The 25,350-nt window shown below is 38.9% G+C and overlaps 1 protein-coding gene across 1 annotated transcript in view; it reads left to right on the top strand.

The window, feature by feature from the left end:
• RASGRP3 (RAS guanyl releasing protein 3) overlaps positions 1–25,350 on the top strand; it is a 110,447-nt gene that overhangs the window by 49,157 nt on the left and 35,940 nt on the right. Inside the window, exons 2-6 of the mRNA XM_033425272.2 lie at positions 17,634–17,762; positions 20,562–20,753; positions 21,767–21,869; positions 23,700–23,762; positions 24,300–24,431. Coding sequence (XP_033281163.1) covers positions 20,684–20,753; positions 21,767–21,869; positions 23,700–23,762; positions 24,300–24,431 — 368 coding nt within the window. The 5' untranslated portion in view covers positions 17,634–17,762; positions 20,562–20,683. The remainder of the gene's footprint in view (positions 1–17,633; positions 17,763–20,561; positions 20,754–21,766; positions 21,870–23,699; positions 23,763–24,299; positions 24,432–25,350) is intronic.

The raw sequence follows: 25,350 nt of genomic DNA, 5'->3' as shown, positions 1-25,350 counted from the left end.
TTGCCCTTTAATCTCCTTTGAAGAAAGACGTTAAACACGCACAAAGTCCCATTTGAGATGGTGCAGAGATTACACATACTATCAATTTTTTTAGTCTGAGAACTGCGCTGCACTAATGTCTGAACTCCTGTGGTTTGTGAGCCAACAAAATGTCATCAGTCTAAATCGTTATACGCCCTATTTGAAAGGACACCATTTGACAGTGTTTTTGTGGAGTGGCTAGAACTATATCATTGTCGATGCAGCCTCAGAGCACTCCTCTCGGCTGCCCTGCCCTGTGGGAAGTGTCTTATGAAGCTGGTGGACCACACAGAACAGTGCCTACCCCCCACTTCCCTGGCTGATGGCGTCTGACCAAGGTACTGAAGGGTAATGGAGGTGAATGAAGTGGTATGAAGGAAGCAACTTCACAGGGAGGAGTAGGGGTAGTATTTCTAGACCTTGACAGGGGCATAGATGCCTCTGCAAAAAGGAAACCTTATGTTTTTTAATTGGATATTAAGTCTAAGGTGGCTCATGGACTCTTGGGAGGGTGTGAAAATTTCTGTATCTCAAATTTTTGTGACTCTAAAAAGCTGGTGGTGAGAATCAGGGAATAATGTTGTGTTTCCTCTCCTTCTGCATTAGGCAACTTTATCTGTTTTAAGATATAAAAAAATGACATCAGATGGTGCAACCTCAGGGAATACGGATTTTCCTGTGTCTTCTGAAATCCTCTAGGGCAATCATTCTCTGTGTGTTTGAGCAGTGGTTCTTTAACTTTTATTGATCACAGGCCCCTTTGAGACCCTCTCTCCAGAAAGAAGCTCATGGGCACAAAAACAAAATTCTGCATATGATGTCAGGGGTTTTACAAATCTCTGATTCTTGATTAAAAGCCTTGGTGTGGACTGAATTGTGTGCTCCCAAATTCATATGTTAAAGCTTTAACTCTCAATGTAACTGTATTTGGAGATAGGGCCTATTAAGGAGGTAATTAAGGTTAAATGAATCCTTAGGCATGGGGGCCTAATCCAATAGGGCTGTGCCCTTATAGGAAGAGACACCAGAGCTCTTGCTCTCCACCATGTGAGGACACAGCAAGAAGGCTGAAAGCCAAGAAGAGAGTCTCACCAGGTACTGAATTGGCAGCACCTTGATCTTGAACTTCCTAGCTTCTAGAACTATGAGAAATTTCTATTAAGCCACCCAGTCTGTGATATCTTGTCATAGCAGTAGGAGCAAACTAATACAAGTCTCTATCCTAGAAACTGCTCTTCCCCTCAAAGTAGCTATGTTTATGGTCACTGATTCCTGAAGGAGTGGAGCTGGGGAAGGGGCTCCCCAGTGAGCAAACTCTGCGTGTGGGAGAACTGCCCTGAGGAGTGTGTGGGAGCCTGGAAGCACAGGGACAAGATCAGCTGGCAGCACCAGGCCTGGCTCTCTGTCTGCCCTGGGCTTCATGAGTTCACACTAAGAGCAAAGTATGAAGGCCATGCAGAAGGATGATGTGCTCCTATGCTGGGCTTGGACATTTTCTATAGGTTCTCCTTCATTTCACTGGGCAGTTTGTCCATCTGAGCCCAGAAGCCTCCTTGAATTTCTTTCAAATATTTAATAAGAGGCAGGTTCCTCCTGAATACAAAAATCCCTTTTTGTAAAGTAGAGAAATCCTTTCCCCCGGAGTTAAGATTGGAGCCACCCGAGCCAAAAACAAATTGCTGGGAATGTGGGAAGTATTTGCTCCATCATTATCCCTCTTGAAAAAGCTGCTGCTGTCTGATGCGAATGGAATTTGAGGACAAGGACAATGAGAGCTGCAATTCGTAGACTATTTGGTCCCCAACCTGGGAGAGCAGGAACAGAGTCTCAAAGCCCGTAGTGGTGTTGAAGAAGCGAGTTTAGACTGGGGGAGTGGAGCATGTGCAGCTCTTTTCTAGAAGACTTAAAAAGAGAAGTCAAAGTTTGAGTGACCAGAGGTAACCAAGAAAATATGTGGGGTTCCATGTGATAAGAGTAAATGACTGGACAGGGTTTAGGATCCAAGCATCAGAGCCAGAGAGCCAGATGTGCCAAGATGAATTTTGAGTTCCAAGGCTCTACCTTCTCATTTCACCTTCACTACACGTCTTTACTCATCTCAGAGGTACCCAGAACTGCTTCTGATGCCCAGCATCCACCAACCAGGGATTTAAAACCTCCGTTATCATTTTAGACCCCTGAAAACAAAAATTATTATTATTATTATTTTTTTTTTTTTTTGCGGTATGCAGGCCTCTCACTGCTGTGGCCTCTCCCGTTGCGGAGCACAGGCTCCGGACGCGCAGGCTCAGCGGCCATGGCCCACGGGCCCAGCCGCTCCGCGGCATGTGGGATCCTCCCAGACCAGGGCACGAACCCGTGTCCCCTGCATCGGCAGGCGGACTCCCAACCACTGCGCCACCAGGGAAGCCCTACAAAAATTATTTTGACGAAGGGAGATGATTAGGTTGGAATAGTTTTTGCAAAATCATAGAGTCAAATTCCCTTGAAATCAGACCGGTGAACAGAAATTCCACATCATCAATGCTGATTCATTTCTCCATATCTAAATGGCAAAAGAGCTGCTTCGTATCAGAAAACTCACACTTTCTTAAGCAGATGGATTAGTTCAAAATCAGCCTCTGAAACATGCACTATTTATGTCCCAGGGACCCCACCCAGTATGAGCCTGGATTCTATGGAAGCTCTACTGTGATGGCCTATTTTCCTTTCTCCCATTAACTCACTGTTTAAACTTGGGCAAATTATGTTATCTTTTTGGTCCTGGGCTTCTCCTTTATAGAGTGAGGCTGTTAACCAGATAAACAAAAGGTCCCCTTGAAAAGTGGAAAAACATCTCTCTGTCTCTCCTGTACCACAAGCTGTTTTTCTATTAGAACTACAGAGTTTCTCTGAATAGACAAAAAAAGCTCCATCAGAAGACTTGAATGAGCAAAATGATGAAATCAGGTGTTTAGAGGCTAATTCTTGCAGCTGCACTGACTAGTAAATAACCCTCCCCTGATTGCTGGTTTCTTTCTTTACAATCATAAACAACAACAAAGGAAGAATACCAGCTCAACTTGTGTAGTCCCTAGTCATCCAAGTGACACATTGTCTAAGTGCTGGAAATGATCTTGGGAATTATCCACAGGAAATTATCCTGAGAAGTCCATAGTACCTCTGAGTTACTTGAATCTGACAGGGAGGAATAAGCTGTCACTAATTGTAGTCAACAAATCCAAAGCAGCAGAGAGAGGAAGTGGGAGAGAGTGAAACTAGATACTTACTGTAGTGTGAGGAATCTGAAAATGTATTTGCCTCTAAGCATGAGTAGGTACATATTTTTTGTATAGCTATCCCAGTATACATTCTATTTTCCCATAATCTTTCCAGAATCTACAAAGTAAAGTGTTGAGAGGGCATTGGCACCAAGTCCCATGCTCTTTGGTAATCGTTAGTGAACATCTGTTTTGTTGATTATGAGAACTTTTCTTTCTTTTTTCTTTTGGCTGTGCTGTGCAACTTGCAGGATCTTAGTTCCCCGACCAGGGATGGAGCCAGGGCCCCCTGCAGTGGAAGCATGGAGTGCTAACCACTGGACCACCAGGGAATTCCCCAAGAACTTTTCTGTAAAAGAAAAACATAGAAATCTGTGGAAATTGCAAAAGTTGGAGGTCATCTGGACATTTTAAACATATTGTAAGTGGAACTAAATAAGAATTTATTAGCCTGATCAGCCTTGACAAATGCTATAGAAATCCCCAAACTTACTTTCTTGCTTGGGCAAGGGTTTGTCTTGAAGTTTGAACCTACTCTTTTAATGGAAATAGGTCAGAAGGCATAGTAGTGGGCTTGTGACTCTTCCTTGTCTAATCCAAAAATAGGAACATTGTGAAGAGTCCTCCTTAGCATCTGTGATGTCAGGGGGCAGCCTGGTGGGCCTGAGGTAGGGGCTTGCAAAGGCAAATGTTTGCAGGGCCAAGAAGATACCGGAATAAGTGATGTGGATTAGGGATAAAAAGAATTCTCTTTGGGACAAGTGATATTTCACTTTCCTCTTAAATGTACTAAAAAAGAAAAGGCACATAGTGGGATGATAAATGGCCATGACACTTGGCCTCAGATTGGGGAGACAATAGAGGGTAGTGGAGACTTTGGGGAACTGGGAGGCAGTTGCTACTCAGTTCCAAACACATGTTGCCTCGTGGGAATGCAGCCCTAAAGCCAGTAGATCTGATGTTTCCACAAGAATCTAGAAAACTGGATTGTTTTAAGTGGAAGTCTGGGTTTGTACATTTTTGCAACTTTTGTGAGAGCCAATCCTGTGTGAGCCTAACAAAAAAGTACATCTATGAGTTAGATCTCTGTTTAGGAGGTCACTATTTTATAACCTGCAGATGCTGAGTGAGGAAGAACTTGTTAACATACACCCTCTTCACTTTGGAGAAAAAGCTAACACTTGTGGTTTATTATTTGTATGTCTTTAAGTAGGCTTTCTCAGATAAAGGGAAAAATGCAAAAGAGAAGGGCATTTGAGAACAATGTTTATAATGTGTGTACAGCCACTATACTTTCATATCTAATTGCTGTAACGTCAGAGCTAGAGTCCTTGGGTTATTACAGAAATCATGATTTTGTGTTAAGACCCACAAGCATATCTATGTGGGATGTTGCTGATGTCAAGCATGACATCTGTTCAGTCACCTTGGTGTGAATATGGTTCTCAATAAACAAAACCCCAAAGAACTCATTGGAAAGACTCAGGTTGTTCCATATTATAATGAAGAGATGGAGGTTTGGATACATTATAAAACAGATGTTTGGCACTTTATAGACAACACATTATTGAATTTAAAACTCCTTATCCAAAATCAAAATTAGATTTTAGGAAAGAACCTATAATTACTGAAAAACAGAAACACTTTTACAAAACCTGGACTCCCTTCACATTACTTTAGATGCATGAAGGTACTATATTTTGGTCTTGAGCCTTCTTTGATTTTTCAGTGAGATACTGCTTCAGATATTCCAGTACTTTTTGCTAGTCATTGATGTTTTTATGGTGGGTTTTTGCCTTTATCTCCCAAACCAAGTTTTACTACATTATTATGGAGTGGTAAGTAAATGATTGATTTAAACATTTTCTTTTGTATTTTTCTGTTTTTAAAATGCCATTACTAATTTGTGTTGCATTTAGTAGTGAGGAAGTATCTTTTTACCAAGTTCTTGGTGAATACCTTCAAGTTTTAAGTGATTAATAGTTAAAGAGGGTCTAAGGTAAATAAATAAATACATGTCCAATCTCCTGGACTAGAAATTAGAAGCAATTGTTGAAAAGAAGTCACTGAAGATAAGATATTGTGGTGAGATAAAGATTGGCAAGGGTATAAAACTGTGTGAACATGTAGACTTGTGAAATCCCCACAAATTACCACAGAAGCCGATGAGGTTCTTGTTCTAATTTTAGCACACAGCTCGGTTTCACTTACTATTTCAACTCTTCAACATCTTTCTTGTGACAAGTAGATCCATCAGCAAAACTTCTGGTGGAAATGTTTTTGTGTAATACCCACTCTCAAGAATTGTTTTTGAGGATATTATTAAGCTGACATTTATTTCCATTCTGCAGAGGAATGAATGCAGTGTCAGGACTGGGATCCCATTCATGACTCATTGGTACACACAAGATACTGCTGGCATTTCTATATGTATTTACTGAACTCTCCTGGTCTCTTTGGGGGCATGTATGTGTCTTTGTATCCCCTTAAGTACATATCTTATGTGCTTGATAAATATTTCTTTAAAAAAAATAGACTGTAACTGACAATAAAAATATAATAGGTTGGGTTGTATGTCTAGAGACAACTAGGTCTATCCTTCCAAAATAATGAATATTAGAGTAGGTAGCTGATTACAGAATCTTCATTTAAAAAATTTTGGGGACTAAGCCACAGTTGGTAGAAATGGAATTTAAACTAGTTCTTATTTCATTATTCAAATTTCCGGCCTATGCTTCCTTTCCCCCTTTTTTTTTTTCTCTCTCTCCCTTTCTCTTTTTCTTTCTTCCTTCCTTCTTCTCTCCCTCCTCACCTCCTTCCTTCCCTCCCTTCTTTCTTTCCTTCCTTCCTCTCTCCTTATCACTCTCTCTCTTGCAAAATGTGTATATATAGGTAAGATATATGTGACTTATGAGTTTGAGAGAGATGACATATATAGGAATCATTTTATCCCACAAGTTGAAGGCAGTTATTGGTTACTTGCCAGGAAAATAATAAAAGTAGCTAACATTTATGAGAATATACTATGTGCCAGTGAATAAGCACTTTAATTGTATTAACCCATTTAATTCTCATAACAACCCTCCAACAGAGATACCGCTATTATCCTACCATATAGAGAAAGATACAGAGACAGAGTTTGCTAAAGGGCACACAGCTAGAAAGCACAAGAGTTGAATTCGATCCCAATTGTCTGGCTCTAGAATCCAGGCTCTTAACCATTAAGCTATACTCAGAAATCATTAAATTAGTAAAATGTGTGAAGCCTACACAGACCCCACAGGAAAAGGCTACATTGGATTACGTCACATAGACCATCACAGAGGCCTTTTTAATTAATTTTTATGGGAGTATGGTTGTTTTACAATGTTGGTTAATTTCTTGCTGTACAACACAGTGAATCAGTCATACATATACATATATACACTCTTTTTAAGATTTTGTTCCCGTTTTGGTCACCACAAAGCATTGAGTAGAGTTCCCTGTGCTATACAGTAGGTTCTCATTAGTTATCCATTTTACACAGAGTAGTGTATATATGTCAGTCCCAGTCTCCCAATTCATCCCACCAGAGGCTTTTAGTTCTGATCTTTAGAACATGGTAGTCTCTCTCTCTCTCTCTCCATGTTTGTTGAGTAAGTAAATAAACACATAGGTACTTTAAGTCCAGTTTTAAGACCTCACCATTCTGTTGGCATTCCTGCTTTTCCATACCTATCTGCTTTTTTCAGTGTCATTTTCTTTGCAACATTTTCTTTTCAGTGTTCTTTTCTCTGCTCAGTGCAACCTCACTCATGCTTCAAGGCACAGCTCAATTCTGTGAGTCAGAACTTGTTTTTTACTTCTCTCATGACTCTTTCATAATGCCCTGTGTCATAATTTCTGTTCATGTGTGTCGCCTCTTTAGACCCTAAGGTCTCTGAGATCAAAATCTGTACCTGATATATACTTGTACCTCTGCCATGGTGTTAATCGCACTGTTTGACACAGAAATAAGTATTTATTAAATAGATGAGAAAATGACTGAAAGAAGTATTTGGTGTATGTTTATTCTCTCTAACATAAATCTGTGCTACTACAAATCTGGAGGCATGTCTTGAAATTCCATTATGGACATGTTAATATAAAAGAAGTAAATTCATTCAATAATCAAAAGAAAAAGTTTGAGACAAGAATAAGGTTAAAGATGAAATTGGAGAAGAAACAAATTTGAAGTTTGAAGACCATGTTGGAAGAATAAGATGGCAGAGAAAGATAACCATATAAAGATAACAGACATACTTCGGTGTTGGGGGCTAGAAAGACAAGAGACAGGGTCTAGTTCTTAAGAACTGTCTCTGGGGAGACAGAACCATTCAGTAACATAAATCATACAAAGCCTAAAGGAAGTCAATATGTTGAGTGCAAAAGTCTGCCTGGAAGAATTGGGAGGGAGGAGGAGAATTCAAGTAGGCATTTGAGAAGTGAGTATGTGATTGCCATGCAGACATACTTGGGGGAGGAGAGGCATTCTAAAATAAAGAAAGAATATGTGCAAAGCATGATGTCTTAGTTCAGCCTTCTATAACAACAGTATCATAGACTGGGTGGCTTAAAAAACAAACCACCTTCATGAGTTAATTACCTCCCAAAGACCCCATCTCCAAATAACATCACATTGGGGATTAGGGTTTCAACATATGAATATGGGGGGGACTCAAACATTCAGTCCCTATCACATGGGCACTATAAAAAAGAAGTTCATTTTACAGCAAAAGGTAAAGCGAGGGTGAAGAAAGAAGAGTGAGAGTATGGGTGGACAGAGTGAGGGTCATTCATGAAAGGCTTTGTATGCCAAGCAAAGACTTTAGATTGAGTCGATAGGGGATGGTGAAGAATTTTGGATAGGGAAGTTATGTGATCAATCTGATAATTTGGAAAGATTGATTTGGCACCAATAGAGAGGAGAGATAAACAGGAGGTAAGAGTCAATCTGGAAGCCTGACAACTAAGCATTGCAGTGGGCCAGGGGAAAGGTAACGACAGCTTAAACCCAGGAGTGGCAGCGGAGAGGAAAAGAAGTGGAGGTATATGAGAAACTCTCCACGGACAGATAATCAGACTTGGACATAGAGGGATGATGAAAGAAGGCATCAGATAATCTAGGGTGAGTCCCAAGTTTCTGGCATGGAATATTGGGAGAAAGGTTGAGCCATAAACCAAGGAAGGAAATATAGGAGATGTAGTAGTTTAGGAAAATGAAGAGGGCATATTTTTTAATTAATTAAAAATTAATTGGTATAACTCACATACCATTAGAATCTACATTTTTGAAGTGTATAGTTCAGTGATTTTGAGTATATTCACAAGGTTGTACAACTATCACAACCCAATTCCAGAACATTTTCATCACCCCCAAAAAGAAACCCTGAGCTCTTTGCAGTCACTCCCTATTCCTCCTTTCCCTCAGCCCCTGGCAACTGCTAGTTTACTTTCTGTCTCTACCTATTGGATTTACCTATTCTGGACATTTCATATAAATGGAATTTACAGTGTATGGCCTTTTGTGTCTGACTTTCTTAGCATAACTTTTAGAAGTTTTATCCTTATTAAAACATGTATCAGTACTTCATTTCTTTCTATGGCTAAATAATATTCCATTGTATAGATATACCTCATTTTGTTTTTCCATTGATCAGTTCATGGACATTTGGGTTGTTTCTACTTTTGGGCTATTATGAATATCAATGCTATGAATATTCGCGTACAAGTTTTTTGTGGACATAAGTTTTCAATTCTCTTGGGTATATACCTAGGAGTGAATTTGCTTGACCATATGGTAACTCTATGTTTAAGATCTGAGGAGCTGCCAAACTGTTTCCCAAAGTGGCCGTCTCATTTTACGTTTCCACTAGCAATGCATGATGGTAAGATATGAAAACTTACCCAAAAGTTAAGTAAAACTCATCCAAAGTCACTCATTAGTAAAGAGCAGAGCTCAAACATGCCTCTCTCCAGAGCCCACTCTGTCCTCTACAGCACACCACACAGCTGGAGTCCAACACAGAGGTGGTGGTTGAATCTGTGGTTGTGGATGAGTTTACATGGAGGGTCTGAGGCAAAAGGAAAAGGCGTAGAGACCTGCGAGCCCTCAGCAGTACGAGAAAGATCTGCATATCAGACTGGAAACGTGTGACCTGAGGCACAGGAGGAAAATGAGGGAAGAAAAGATGCCAGGAAAACCATCCAAGGGGAGAATTTTAGGCAGGGTGTGGTGAAGAGGTAACACATGGCTGCTGAGGCTTCATCTAACTTCTGACAAAATGCAGTGACCTCTACCAGAGTCTTTTTGGAGAGGTGTGCGGGTGCGGAGTGGAGGGAGAATTGATTTTGGTGGTCCGAAGAGGGGATGAAATAAGCCAATTCTACTTGGCTGTGAAGGATGGGAAGACAGGTGAGATGGCCAGTGGAGAGCTTGCATTCTTTGTTTTTGCTTGAGGCCAGGAAAGACACCTCCTGTTTACTTAAACTGCTAACAATTTATTTCCAGTTCATCAGTTCCTCCCTTGTTTTACAACTGTGCCAACAAAATCCTTGTTCCCATTTCTTTGCCCCCTCTAACTCTTTAACAGTGGCTTTGTGAAAAGCTATTTTCTTCTCCCTCTATCTTTCTTTCTCCTCCTTTGCCTCTCTAGATCTAAAAATACCCATTAGTTTCATGTTTCTAGGAGTTACACAACTTCTGAAGGGTAATTTGGCATATAGGGAACCAGTGCTGTCAACCTCTGAACTTCTTGGGAATTCCAAAAGTTCTTTTCAGTATTTTTGACAAGTCTCCACCGACCTCCTTGTCCTCCGTGTGTAAACCTACTAGTAATCCATTTATAATATTGTCCTAATGGGGAAATATATTCTAAATTCTGAATAATGACTTTTCAAATATAGTTTGGGACATTTCGTAATTTTAGGGCTTCCTTTTTTTTGTTGTGTTAAATGCCCTTAAAACCTTTTCAAGTGAAGTTTTTTTGTTGTTCTGATGTGGAAGGCAGAGTAATGTTATTTCTCTCGTGTTAGGGATGATGAGAGTGAACCTTAGAGAAAGGAAGGTGAAATTAGCTAATGTCCTAGATGGGAGGAAGAGAGATATCACCATCTCTTGAGATTTGTTTTTCTTTTAGAGAAAGGAAGAAATGTTTGCTGTAGGAGAAAAATCTGAAATAAAAGAGAATGACAGAGTCATTAAGTGGCACCTTCTAATTATGGGCTTCAAGCTGTGTAAATTTAATTGAGAATACAGAAATAATTTAAAAAGCATTTTGGGGGGGGTTACTATATTTTACTTTTAATTGGTTCCAATAAAAAGTGTAGCTCCAAATCCTTGATTCAGAAGTAATTTCAAACTAAGAATTTACTATACCATAAAAGAATGCTATAAACATACTAGTTTCTGAACAAGAGCAAAATGTTTTCACTTAGATGATAACACTGTACGGTTTCACTGGATAAGGAGAAATTACTATTACATCTTCAAGTAGGTCTGTATCTATGTATACAGAAATTGGCATCAAAATGACATAAGAAATCTAGTTTTTAAAGCCTATCAGTGTCAGTAGTAAAATTAGATAAAATAAATAATAATGATGGTGATAATAAAGCATTGTACAGTCCCTATCTTTTTGTGGTACATTCATTTACTTATGCTTTTTTTTTTTTTAAGCCAAAAACAGTTCAGAACTCAACGCATACCTACCCAATCCCAATCATTTTACTCTCACCAGCTCTTATTCTAATATTGTCTTATGTGTGTTCTTATTCTTTTTTCACGTGATGAAAAGTTTTGATAGCAGGTTGGTAATATCTATCCTATGCCCAATTCTAAAATCATGCTCAGATATTTCTAGCCACTTTGCTATCTGACACAAGTGAATTTAGCTGGTATTTTTTGTTTTAGTTCTGTGACCCATAAAACTTAACACTCTCAGGTGTCTCCTCTTTGAGGACATCTTCCTAGATCTGTTTGGTTGAATTTGGTCCAATTCCTATGCTCCTACAACATCCTGGGCATGTGTCTCTGACACTGGATTTAACAGGCTCATTGTTTTATAATAACCAGTTTATAATGTGTCTCCCACACAGGGATTTGGGTCCTTGTGAATAGCTCTTTACGTCTTCAGCTCATAACACAGTGCTGAACATTTAATAGGTATTCAATAATCATCGGCCTTTTAGCTCAATCAAACAAAACGCCTTTCTCTGAGAGCTTGGAGATACTTTTGAAAACAATCTTTCATTATGTTAGTGCTTCTTGCTGCATTCCTGTGTAGCAACTTAGAGCTCAGGTTTTAAAATCCTTTCTTGAGGGTTTCCCTGGTGGCGCAGTGGTTGAGAGTCCGCCTGTCGATGCAGAGGACACGGGTTCGTGCCCCGGGCCGGGAGGATCCCACGTGCCGCGGAGCGGCTGGGCCCGTGAGCCATAGCCGCTGAGCCTGCGCGTCCGGAGCCTGTGCTCCGCAACGGCAGAGGCCACAACGGTGAGAGGCCCGCGTACCGCAAAAAAAAAAAAAAAAAATCCTTTCTTGGTATCTTCAGAGACAGGCAGCTTCCACTCCCAGCTCCAAGTGGTGATATGTGAGCGAGAGATTTTGTCCTCCAGGCTGTGTCTTCTGTTCACATTCTCTTGCTTCTTAGAGGTTTTCTGTGTAGTGTCTTCATTCTCTTGGAGCCTCCTTTGTGTAGATTCTGTCCCCTGATATTGTCATCTGGTCCCAGTGGGAGGATCCCAAGTTTTACTTAACCCATGCCAAGTACTGAGAATGCCCTCCTGCTCATGGTGGGCACATAGGCATGAGGGTGCTAGTGCTGATACTAAGTACTAAATGGAAGTCAATAACTAGCTCAGAGCTCATCTCACAAAGCCTCCTTGCATTTTTTTTTTTTTGGTAACAATTAAATAGCAAAGTTTAGCTGCATTTTATTTATCGCTGGATTTCTGGGGTGGGGCCTAGCCTTCCAAAGTTCATTGGGTACAGTGCTCAGCACAGTGACTAGATAGGAACACTCAGTAAGATGACTTCCTCCTTCTCCTTCTCCTTCGTCATCATCACCATCATCATCATCATCATCATCATCATCATCATCATCAAACTCACTCGGAAGTAAATGAATAATCAAATGATAAGGGAATGTGACTTTATTTCAAGGCGTTTGGAACCAGGGCCTCCAAAGTATTAGTGCCACAAACAGGATTGTTATGAATATAATATTGGCATCTTCAGGAGAAGAAAATATTGATCTTAAAAAAAAACAAACAAATCTATTTTCCCAAAGTTTAAAATGTTAACTTCTGAGCTAGTTATGGGCCTTATTTGGGGGATATTATTTACAACTTGAATGCTGGAGTTGCCATAGTAGCCATAACCCTTCCGTGTGGTTGAACGTGTCCATCTGGAAACCATCTGATTGCAAATGCCTCATATGTGTATATGTCGGTTCTCTTCCATGTTCGGCTACAGCCAAATGCCAGGGAAACACGTCCTTGCCTGGACTTTAGAATTCCATTGTATTTATTACTAGAGCTTCTTCAAGACTTTAATTTCTCATTCAACTCATGTCAGGTGGCTGTAAATGTGTTAGTTTGGTTGCCAATACTAAATACTGTTAAGCAAGAAAAAAAGAAATAAAATGCAGTTTAACCTTGTTACTTGTTACCGAAAAATGCAATGAGGCCTTATGAGATGCGCTCTGAGCTGGTTATTGACTTCTGTTCAGTGTCTGGTACCAGTTAGTCCCTGAATTGTCAGGCTTGCTGTACTAATGATGGTTATTCATTTGCAGACAATAGGGCCAGTGATAGAATGCCTAGAAGCTAAGCAAAGGGAATAGTAAACATTTGTTCTAGACAATGCCTAGAAATTGATCTAATAGGCAGCCTTAACAACAGCTAACATTTGTCTGGGTAGTGGAAAAAAATATAAATTTTTGGAGTCAGATGGGCCTAGCTTTGCAACTTACATGGTAATATGATATGGACAAATAATTTAACTTCTCTAGGCCTCAATTTCCTCCTGTATGAAATGGTGAGACTAGCACTTAGCTTTCAGGGTGTTATAAGATTTAAACATAATATAGGTAATTTTCCCAACATCATGTGTATCACATTATATGCCACCAACAAGTAATATTTGTAGAAATTATTGTTTTCTAAAATCCAGGACAATGTTGATTATTAATGCTCCATTAATTTAGTAAAAGCTTTTCGTAGGGAAAAATTAATAAACAACAAGAGCTAACAATTTAAAACCCAGAAAAACCTCATGGTTACATTAATTACACCCGTCTAAGGCAAGAATGAAAAAATTACTTTTAGATTTGAGAAATTCAGTATTATGCATGGCTATTCCCTCCTGTCAGCCTTAAATAAACTTCAGGGATATTGCTCCACTATCCATAAATGTGGGATACTTTCTTCTATGGGTCACCATTATGGCCCATTTAGAATGTTTTAACTTTGCTGTAAGCACTGGGCTCATTTTTTAAGCTCATACTATCCCAGTTGCTTTGTGATGGAATCAACCTTCATAGTGCTGGCAATGAGACTATGACAGAGCACTCTAGGAAAAGTAACTGATTGAAGGAAATAAAGTAGGAAGATAAATTCAAAGAACTGAGAGGTAAAGTTGAAAGAAATGAGAAAGAAGATTAAAACAAGACCAGTGTAGAAGTACCCAAAGAATGCATGAAGAGTGAACAACAGTAATGTATCTTGTGATTTATGACCTTTTGAAAAGTAACAGATAACGAGGGCATTGGAGACTGTGCATGGTGAGACAGAGATACAGAAATATTGGCTGGGAGGGTAGAGAACATGGTAATTGTGGCTGAGGTTGAAGTTGCCAGAATGAAATATTCTGGAGCAAGTCAAAGGATGGGAGGTAAATTATTTCTTTATTATAATTTCCGTTCCAATAGTATCTTCTTCCACGTTTCAAGCAAAGCTAAGTGAGACTGGAGCAGGGGCTCATGCCCTCATTTGGAAGTCACCTAGAAAATGCCAACCATGCTTCAGCTCTGAGGTTCATACTTACAGAAACTTATACGACTAGACTCTAACAACAGAAACTCAGAACTGCCTGGTCCATACAGGAGAAACTTGCCATGTGACTTGTTCCAGAAAAGTTACCTTAAATAATTTCAGAAACATGACACAAGTGAGTGATGTCATCCTAGGAACAAGGAACACTAAACTTCCTCTCAAAACAAACTCCAGAAGAAGAGAAACATCAGCCTTCTACTCTGGATGGAAATAACCCCAATACTTCTGGTTTCTTTCTTCTGCTCTTCACAGCATCTTTTGTTTATTTTCTCCTCTGGATAAATCTCAGATCTGTTTCCATCAGACCTTCCAGTGGACGACCTTATCTCCTTTTTAGAGTAAATAGAAGTCACCAGACAGGAACCTCCTTGACTTCCTGCTATCAAAAGGATGAATATACCTCTATCTATACCCATTTTTTTCCTCTTTCGTGCTGTCACATTGAAAGAGGTGACCCTCAGCTTTATCCAAGGTAAATCCCTCCACCTGTGCATGGTCTATCACTCCTGTCCTCCCAGAGACCTTGTTATATAAATTCTCTTTCTCCTGCCCCTTAAATTTCCCTTTCCACTGATTCTTAGCACTTAAACATGATCATGTAACAGATATCCAGAAGCTAACTCAACATTCCCCTTAAGAGGTCTCAGACATCTCTAACTAAACACATCCAAAAGTGAATTCATCCTTTGCTGCCCCCTCCATGAACTTAACTACCCCTACCCCCATCCCTCAATTTCTCAATCTCAGGGAAATGGCTCCATAACCCAACCAAATGTCTAGCTGGAAATCTGCAAATTATCCCTGATTCCTCCTTTCTGCTGATTTCCCCATAGCCAATAGATCAACAAATCTCATTGGACCTATCTTCAAAATATATTCTGTGACCAACCACTTCTCTCCATCTCCATTTCCACACATTGGTTTCTCTTTCATGGATGGTTATAATTGACCACCAGCTGATTTCCCCATCATCAGTGTAGGTCTTTACTAATCTCTCCTCCATACTGCAGATGGAAGGATCTTTAAAAAATCCAAATATGATCATGCCATTCTCCTACTCACCTTTAAAACAATGGTTTCTCATTGCCCTTCAGATAAAGTCCATACTCCTTAATATAGCTTACAATACTGTTTATGAGCTATTCCTACCGACCTTTTGGTCTCATCTCTTGTCTCATTCAATACTTCAGTCATTCTAAATGTCTTTTAACTTTTCTTGATTACCATTTTCCCACCCACACTTGGCCTAGCTAAAACTCCTCTGGCTCCTAGACTGTATTAGTGCCCTGCAACTTCATAGGATACTTTATGGTAATTACTTGTTTTATTCTTTGCTGGAGTATAAGAGCAAGAATTGTGTTTGTCCTGCTCACCAGTTTATCCTTCTCTTTGCTTATCTGCAACTTCCTCTACCAGTCACTCTAGTAGCTTGCTTGGTATCTGGTGTCTAATAGATCCTCAGTAAGTATTTGTCAAATAAATCAACTGTCTTTCATAGTTTTGTCATTTCTCTTACTGAACTCAATAATCTTGATTCTCCTGTGGAGTCTCAGAGAATATAATGACAGCACTTTTAAAATCTCATGTCTGTGGTAAGAAAGGAAGATTAAGCTTGAGTGTTGCCAGAATAACAAATGCTATGACACCCTTGTTGTTAATCCTTAAAGTGTAAAGGTTTGTAATAATTACCACTCATTTTATCAAAGGATTTAGGCATTTGGAGAAACCCCATGTCTCCATATGAAGGTCATATGAGTGTAAGAACATACACATGGTTATTTATCTCTAAAGACAATATCTGCCATTAGGAGGGAAAAGTATTCAAGAGTTTTTGTTTGTTTTTTCTTACAACAGAGATAGTGCTATAGACAAGACTATCTTTGGAAGTTCTAATATGGCCAATATAATTTCAAAACTATTTCTTGAATAGATATAATATTTCACCTTATACATTTTGCAATCCTAGAGCCAGGAGCAAACTTCGCTGTTATTTTGGTGTGTTTCCTAGACACTGTCTGGGAATTTAGTCTACAACATCTCTAACAGTCATTACCTTACTTTGGCTTGAGCACTTTCAGGAATGGGATTCCATTGCTGATGAGGCCTCCTGCCCCACTACTAGATGTCCTAGTGTCACAGTATTTTTTCTCCTATTTCCTTCTCCCTTCTCTAAACTAACATTTCTCTTTCTGTCACTTCTAAATGTTGATCTTCTACTTCACCTTAAGTCCTCAACTTAAGACCTTTAAATACTGGAAGAGAAGAGGAAGTGTGGACAAAGGGAGACACCTTCCCGAGCACCCAGTGTTTTGCAGGATTGACAGTGGGTACATTTATGTTACCTCACTAACTTCTTAAACAATCTAGTAAAGTAAGTAGCGTTAATGGCGTTTTACTCAAAGTAGTAAAATTCTCCCCATTTGTCTATCTAATGTTGAAATCCAATTTTTAAAAACTTCTAAATGTTCTGAGTCAAGAGCCTGGGATGTTAATTAAGATCTGTTCATGTATAGTTGCATGGAATTGGCTCCTTTTCACTGTTTCTAACATTGAAAGCATAGTTCTTATTGTCCTAGGCAACCTCACAATGTTTTTGAGTCTTCACCAGTCACGTTAATGGTCTTTTTTGCTGCATGAAGACATCATGGCCTTTGGAAATCACACCCAACAGAACTCTATTGCCCTTCTGAAGTGAAACCTTCTCTCTTAGAAATAATTCAAGCCCTGGGGAAATTTTGGCTTATTGCGTCCTTTTCAGATTTGTGAGAAAATGTTTATGCTGAGGAGCAATAATTTTCAGTGCAGCCAGAGCGTACCTATCAACACAAAAGCAACTCCTAAGCCATCAAGAGACTAAACAACCTGGACTAAAATAACATTGACATTCTTGTTGAGACAGTCAGGAGTGATTTATAGTCGGAGCTTGATGATCGCCACAACAAATTGTTTTAGAGATTTATTAACATTCCAAAGTCAGTGTTTGGAAATCCACCCATAGAAGTATATTTGGACTAAAATAGTATTTTACACTATGTGTATAAATTTTGGTTTGTCACACATCGTTTTTAATAGGCTGAATGTTTTAAAAACAATTTGATCTTAAAAATATCGTGGCACCAAATAACTACTTCAAATGTATTCTCTTTTTAACTAATTTTGTGAGTGACGTTTAGACAAAAACCACTTATAATTGAAGGGTTTTGGAAATGCTTTAAAACAATGTGGATTATTCAGTGTTTCTATTATTTAACTCTGGGGATTTCTTTCTGTTCTTTTATCAGGTTCTCCAAAGTACTTATTATTCGAGTTGGGTAAACCAGTTCAGCAGACTGAGTCCCCAATGCATTTTCCAGTGATGATAACTGCCCTTAAAATTCTTTCAGACCTGGATATCTACCTGTGTGAGACCAGTAAGTAAGTGTTTCTTTAAACCATTTTAGATTATGTAAGAAACTCACCAAAATAATTATGCCAGAAAAACTAAAAGAAACATGTCATGGTATTAACAAGAGTCCTTTGGATGATGAGATTATGGGTAATTTTTTTTTCTTTCCTTTTTCATTACTGTCGTATTTTAAATGATGAATGTATATTGCCTTTGCAATAAAGAAACTTTACTTTTGAAAAAGCAGTTGTAGATACAATAATATCCACACATATGAAATGAGATCTCAGGTGCATATGCAGATGACAGAACGCTAAGCAGAGACACAGACACATCTACTGATTGAAGAAACAGATTGCAACTGGAGAGGCCCACTTGGCTCTCAGGTACTGGCTTCTTTACAGATCACAAATATAACTCCAAACATGGTGACAGGTCTTTGGTGCCAGGTTATTTCTAACCTCTTGTGGAAAGTCAATATCTTCCCCAAACAAATTAGCTGAATAATTTTGGGTTTGACCTAAGAATTAGTTTAGTTAGTCTAGGTTGTTTGGTTCTAAGTAATACATTTACTATTCAGTAACAAGAATTAACAAGATAAAAAACCTTCCTGTTTATACAGGAAGGTAATCAAACCTGTCAATTGTCCGTTGTTGACTTTTCTTGGGATTGACAGAATTTACGTTAAGGAAATCAGAGAAATGCTGCCCCAAAATGTCCTGGAAGAGGTACCAAGTTCTTATTATGAATAGAGTATAGGCAGATCCTATCACATCTAGAAGGCTAGCAGAAAGTCTAGAAAACTTCTATCCCAGTGATGTTTACTAAAAGCTAGTTTAAATAAGTAAAACAAACTAAAAAACAATCCCTTAAAATTTTATAGTATCCACTCGTACAAATATATACATATTCAAAGACAAACTTTTTACCATTTTTATTTTATTCTTTCTTTATCCATCCATCCACTCATTCATGAGTTTAGCAAATTCTTTTTTGGGTATCTTCTATATGAGAGGCAAAAATCTTAGCAGTTGGGCAGTACACCAGAGAACTAACACAAAAATTCCTGCATTCATGGAGCTTACGTTCACAGTGCTAGAAAGATTAAAAAGTAAATAAACAAGTAAAATATGGAGTATGTCAAATGGGGATACGTGTTATGAGGAAAAATAAATCCAGTAAGAGAGGTAGGGCATGCCAATTGGGAGGTGGGCTTGGAGGGAGAGTGTTGTTTTAAATTATGGTGGTCGGGAAAGGCCTTACCAATAAGGTGACTTGGTTAAGAGATGTAAGAGTTGGTTCTAGACAGCTTTAATATTCCCATTCCAGAAGTGGGACAGCATTGACCCAGTGTTTCCGTTATTTTTATGACACATGAAATAATCCTTCTTTTGATGCTCTAAGAGTAGTACCTTTTGCACAAGAGTATGTTTCCACCTGATTTATACAGCTGGTGAACAGACTCATTCAGATGTCACTCTTCAGTGGTACCACTAAACTAATACAGCCACACATATGGACCTTAGTTTTTTTTTCTATTCATTCACGTGTTTGCCTTCTGAAGTTGACTATGAGCCCATTGAAGGCAGGGATAAGACAATGATATGTTCATCTTGGCAGCCTCAATGCCTTGCCTAGTGCCTAGCAATTGTCAGGTGCTCCATGACTACCAGTTGAACAAATAAACTTTGAGAGTAAAATCGACTTTAAACAGTTCATGAGTGAATTCCCAATGGCCACGTTTACCTCCTAAACTATCCACAGTGGGTAACTGTCTTACATCATGATGACCTCTCAATTTCTCTAAGCCTTATATGTGGCTGGCATCAAGGACTTGCTCTGTAAAATAAAATGATGGTATGTTTCCAACAGCGATACTTTCGGTATAAGCATCTCTTAGAGGTTGTTTCTAATCCCACTTTCCCCATGACAGTGCTATAAAATGGGACAGCTGTCATGCCAACATTTTTCTACTACCTCTGTGACAGATAATCTGGTTTATATCCTTTTTCTGAGATGCTGTGGAGTGCCATTTTTCACACAAGATTAGGGGGCAAAATTATGACAGCCTTATGATATCCCCACTTGGGAGAGCAATAAAAGGGAAAAAGGGAAACCAAAAACTTTATTTTATAATGGAGTCCTGATTCAAGGCCATAATAATTGTATGGTTTTGGACCAGTTGCTAAATCTGTGTGAATCCCATGACCTTGTCTGTAAACTGGAAATAATAATCTACCTTACAATATCGTTATGAAGATCAAGTTGTATAATATATGCAAAGCATTTGGTGTAGTGCCTGGTACATAATGTGGATGTTCAATAGATTATTGTTAATATTTTACTACTATTAATAATACTGTTACTGTTAGAGAAGTTATGCAAATAAGATTTTTTCTACCAGTTGTTGAACGTTTACATGATCCCTGAGGATAACGCTCATCAATATATTTGCTCTTTAAAGTTATCTCCCTCTATATACTTGTAATAATATTAAACCAAGTAACGCTTATAACAATGTACTCTTGAATGTCTTTATCACTTAAGAATATGAAGTGTAACATGTTGTATCAAAAAAATTTTTCAGCTGCTAAATGGGATGGTATTTAATAGGGAACGTTTCCATGGTTTCAGAGCATCATACATGCTAAGGAACAGATTAGCAGGCATTTCACCATCATGGTGGTTCACACAATCTCTGTCACTTTGATGCTTTTCTTGCAGAAATATAGTCAGTGAAAGTCATTATCTTTTCAGGTAGGAAAGTCATGCTTTAACGGATAGCAGAACTCTAGTCTGATATTTTTTTCTTTTGTTTCTTTAGAGTCTTGAGACTCTAGGACAGAGACCACCACTAGGCACAAACATCACCTGTTTGCATGATTATGGAGATGGTCTACATGATGTTGAAAATGCCCCTAGTTTTTTGACAACGGCTAAATAACCATGGGGTCAAGTGGACTTGGGAAAGCGGCAACATTAGATGAACTGCTGAGCACTTGCATTGAGATGTTTGGTATGAGCCTTTTCTCCCTTCTGTACATCTTGCTACTCTTACTTCCCCCTGTTCAGATGTAGGTGTTGCCATGGAACAGAATTCAATCTCCATACCTTGGTATTTAAGGCCTTTTTGATTGACCCCAATCTGTCTCCCCAGTATCACTGCCCTCTGCATTTCCTTCCCTTTACTACCCACAGCTGATACCCCAGCCATACTGTTCACTTAATGTTTCTGGAACATTCCCTACACCTTTCTACCTCCATGCCTCTATCATATTACTTCACTGAAATTCTACTTCAGAGCTCATTTCAGATGTCACCCTAGATGTTCATAATATCATTCCTAATCTCCCCTGTCAGGAATGCTGAGTGCTTCCTCCACTCTCCCACAGCCCTTTATGACTTTTTTATGGTATGTGGTATATGCTGCTGTGATAATTTCTTGGTCTTTTGGCTTAGACAAGAGTGAGTTGCCCAAGCTCCTGCATTCTTCCTTTGTGTATATGTCTTGTATCTCCTACTAGGTTGTAGACTTTACAGTTATATGCCCTTTATGTTGTTCATCTACCTCAGCATTTTGGATTATTCCTTGCACAAACAGAGTCACAGAGGAGTTGTTTGTTGAACTGATTGTTATAGGAAGAGTTAAACCAGACAGAAAAGGGTTGCCAGATAAAATACAGGATGCTCAGTTAAATTTGAATTGCAGATGACCCACATTTTTAGTATAAGTATGTCCTAAATAGTGCATGGGACATACATATACTAAAAAATTATTTGTGGTTTACTTAATTCAAATTTAACTGTGTCATGTATTTTTATTTGTGAAATTTGGCAACCTTACATCTGAGGAAGGGTGAGACCTACCCACTTAATTTGCAAGGAAATACCAGCAGAAGTAGGAGGAAAATGATAATGGGGTCTACAAGAGAATTTTGACACTGATGTTTCTCTACTGATATTAGAAAAAGAGAAAAGTAGTATGTACTGTCGTCTCCTCACCTCTCATTTTATTTTATTTTTTAACAGATGACAATGGAGAGCTGAATAATAGTTATTTGCCAAGAATAGTTCTACTTATGCACCGATGGTATTTATCTTCCACTGAGTTGGCAGAAAAACTTCTCTGCATATATCTTTTCAACTACTGTGTAATTTTTACAATCATAAATCAAGTTCTGTATTTAGATAGAGTGTCTAACCACAGCCAGTAAATGAAGATGAATAAACAGTCTTCAGTCGGTTATCCAGCTGTTTTGTGAATATATATACATGTCTAGACAAAACATCTGGATGATTGACCAAATAGTTAACTATCCATCTGGATGTGTTGGCTCTGCTTGGAAATAATCACTAGATATAAAATGAAACAGGAGCTGTAGACTGAATGTTTCTAACTTGTCTTAAATATTTCTGCTGTTAGTATAATGAAAGAATATTTAACACTGATTCAAGAGCTAATTTATTCCTTTTAGGAATGCAGAATGGTGGACCTAGAGGATACAGTTTAGACATATGGAAATGCCAGCCAAAATAATATGATCTGGCTCAGGCATAAACACCACCTAAATTTTCACACTTCCCTTGTTGGCAAGACACAAGGAATATTCTAGCAGGTTTATTACAATTTGTTAATTGATATTAATTTTAAATTTTCTTCTGATATAAAAGCAAAAAAAGAATCCATAGTTAGAAATCCCATTCTATAATAAGGGCTTTTAGCAGTCCACCACTTTTGTACACGGTACAGTCCTAAAAGGTAGTTAAAGGCCAAATGACTGAAAATGGCTACAAAATAGTCACACATTTATACGGAGGTTTTATTCCCCGAGATCTAATGTTTATTATATAACCACTAATGTTGGTTCCTACAGTCTTTGCCGGCTGCAAGCCCAGGGGTCCTGCAGATGAGTGAGAAGCTTTTCAGGACAAGGGGAGCCTCAGAGGGAGAGGGTCCATTGAGTACTATTAGGGCCAGCGTGGCTTCCATCTGCTTACTTCAAGCTTCCTCCATTTTCTACTTCTTTCTTCCAACATGCCCCCAACCTCGGGGCAGAAGGGGATGTTAGAGAAGATAAGGGGACATTCACCCTGAACAGAGGTCCCTGGAAGTGAGCAAGATACTAGTACCCAGTGGTCCAAGGATTCCACAGGTCCCACTACTGAAAGGCAGTACATAGAGAAGGATGGAGGGAACTGACTCAGTCTGGTCCATCCCGCCTCAGGATCCAAACAGTGTCCAGAAATGTGCCCACAAGCAGCACCCTCATCATTAGTAGGTCTGCTGCTGTATGAAACACAAATAGAAAGGGATATTTAGGCACAGTAAAGTTTAATATCTGAAAGTACAGATTGTATGAAAGTTGAAACTGCCTGTGAATTAACATTTCTTTAGATATTCCTCCCTTTGGATTCCTTGCTCACTGCATATCCATGGTGCCTGGCATATAGTAGGAGCTCAATATATGTTAGTTAAAAAGAGTATGACTAAATAGACTTGAAACTAAATCGCAACACAACATGTGTATTAATATACCCAAAAATGACATTTTCAAATACTAAAGAAATTAGAGTACTTATATAAAGCATTAATCCTATATATAAAATCTTTTTGGCTAAAATGGTGCTTTTATGTACTATTGATTTTAAATCATCTATAGTTGGTAGTATATTTGTAATTACAGCTGACAGTCATCACTTGGTAAGTGCTCAGAAAGGTAAAACTAATTTTATAAATGGCTTCTCTTCCAGACCAAAACAATACATCCCAGAGCAATAATACATTGTGTCAATTATTTAGCACTGATGTCATCAGAACACACTTTTCTCTCCATTTGAAGGTACACATAACCCTAATATTCCTAGTACGGCCCTCTTATTAGGAATTCATGTAAATTGATCAAACAGCTGCAGGTCTGTGCAAAGGAAACAACGTGCAAGGATTTTTCTTTAACTAGTGTACGTATCGAAATGCCAGTGGAGAAAGCTGTGATGAATTTCGATTAAAGATCTGTTACTTCATGAGGTAAATATTTACGAATTTAATTGTCTTGTGGTTTCTAGTTCTGCGATTGTTGACAGTTTCCTTTTCACCATACAACAGACCTAGTCTGACAATAGAATCGACTCAAGTCCCCCTTTTATTGATTTTATTAAAACTGTTCCTGGGAGTAGAATTCATCTTTCTTTTGGACTGTAGATCAAGCAGTGGTCAATGTGATTAGGGAATGAAAGCAGCTCTTAGAAAGAGTACATTCATTTTTTTTCTACTCCCTCACCATACACATTCCCACCTACTTGCCATGAATTGGGATAAGGGTTTCTTCTCAGCAGTGGTTCTGAAGAGAGAGAAAGAAAGGCTCAGGGTGGGAGTAGTGGATTTGAGTCCTTGATTAAAGGAGGGAAGAGGGAGACTCAATGTGATGGATGAGGGATGGGAGATTGCTAATTTGGCATGTGGTCTTGATGCATTGTTAAATGTAATCTGTAAAATGATACCATGGTTTCCATAGAGGTCTAGCTTGAAATCTTCCAGTTGTCAAAAATACTTGATGCCTTTCAGGTACTGGATTCTGAAGTTTCCCGCAGAGTTTAATTTGGACCTCGGTTTGATCCGTATGACTGAGGAATTCCGGGAAGTAGCTAGTCAACTAGGATATGAGAAACACGTCAGCCTCATCGACATATCCAGCATGTAAGAGTGGCACAAGCTTCTTTCAAACAAGATGAGTCCACTGTTTGAGGGAGGGGGTAGTGATGACCCCACTTGACCTCCATCCATACCATTTCAGAATCAAGGTGTGCTTCTCTGAGGAAAGCTTTGATGCAATGAGCACAGTCCCATCGGACAGAGTTTCTCTCTCCAAGCTTCAATTTCTGTATTTGTAGAATGGGGATTGTACTTTCTCATGGGGTATTATGAGCATCCAATGAATACCTGAGATAATATGTGAACGCATTTGGCACATAACAGATGCTCAGTACTCGGTTACTGAATCTAGTCTCCTATACCCTTGCCACTCATAGTGTGGTCTGTGGGTCAGCAACATTGGCATCACCTGGGAGCTCAACAGAAGTGCAGAATCTCAGGCCCCACCCTAAACCTGCTGAACTGGAAACTGCATTGTAATAAGATCCCCAGCTGATTCATATGATCATTCAAGTTTGAGATGCTCTGAGGTCAGCCTGAGGCTATACAAATGTTGACCATAGTTGTGCCATGAACTCGTTAGCTCAGGGATTAGGAACTTGGTGCTAATTAGGCTAGCATTTTATATTGACTAGCTAACTTTGTAGACAAAACTATTTTAGGCCTGTGAGTATGGTTAGCCATATTGCAAATATGTGCTCTTGTGTCCTAGGCATTCATACTCTAGTCTCTTTTCCTAGAATACTTCAAGAGTGATCAACGGTGAGTGATCCAGGAGTTATTAGGGATGTTGTTAAAAATAAGGATTATTCAGCCTGACTCCTCTACTTACTAGCTGTGTGATCTTGGGTAAAATTTTAATCTCTCTGTGCCTATATTTTCTCATCTATAAAATGGGAGTAATAGTAGTAATACCTGGTAGAGTTGTTGTGAAGATCTAATGAGTTAATACTTGTGATTATAG

Source organism: Orcinus orca, chromosome 13 (genome assembly GCF_937001465.1).
Source record: "Orcinus orca chromosome 13, mOrcOrc1.1, whole genome shotgun sequence".
Lineage (NCBI taxonomy): Eukaryota > Metazoa > Chordata > Mammalia > Artiodactyla > Delphinidae > Orcinus > Orcinus orca.
This window is presented reverse-complemented; position numbering and strand designations above follow the sequence as displayed.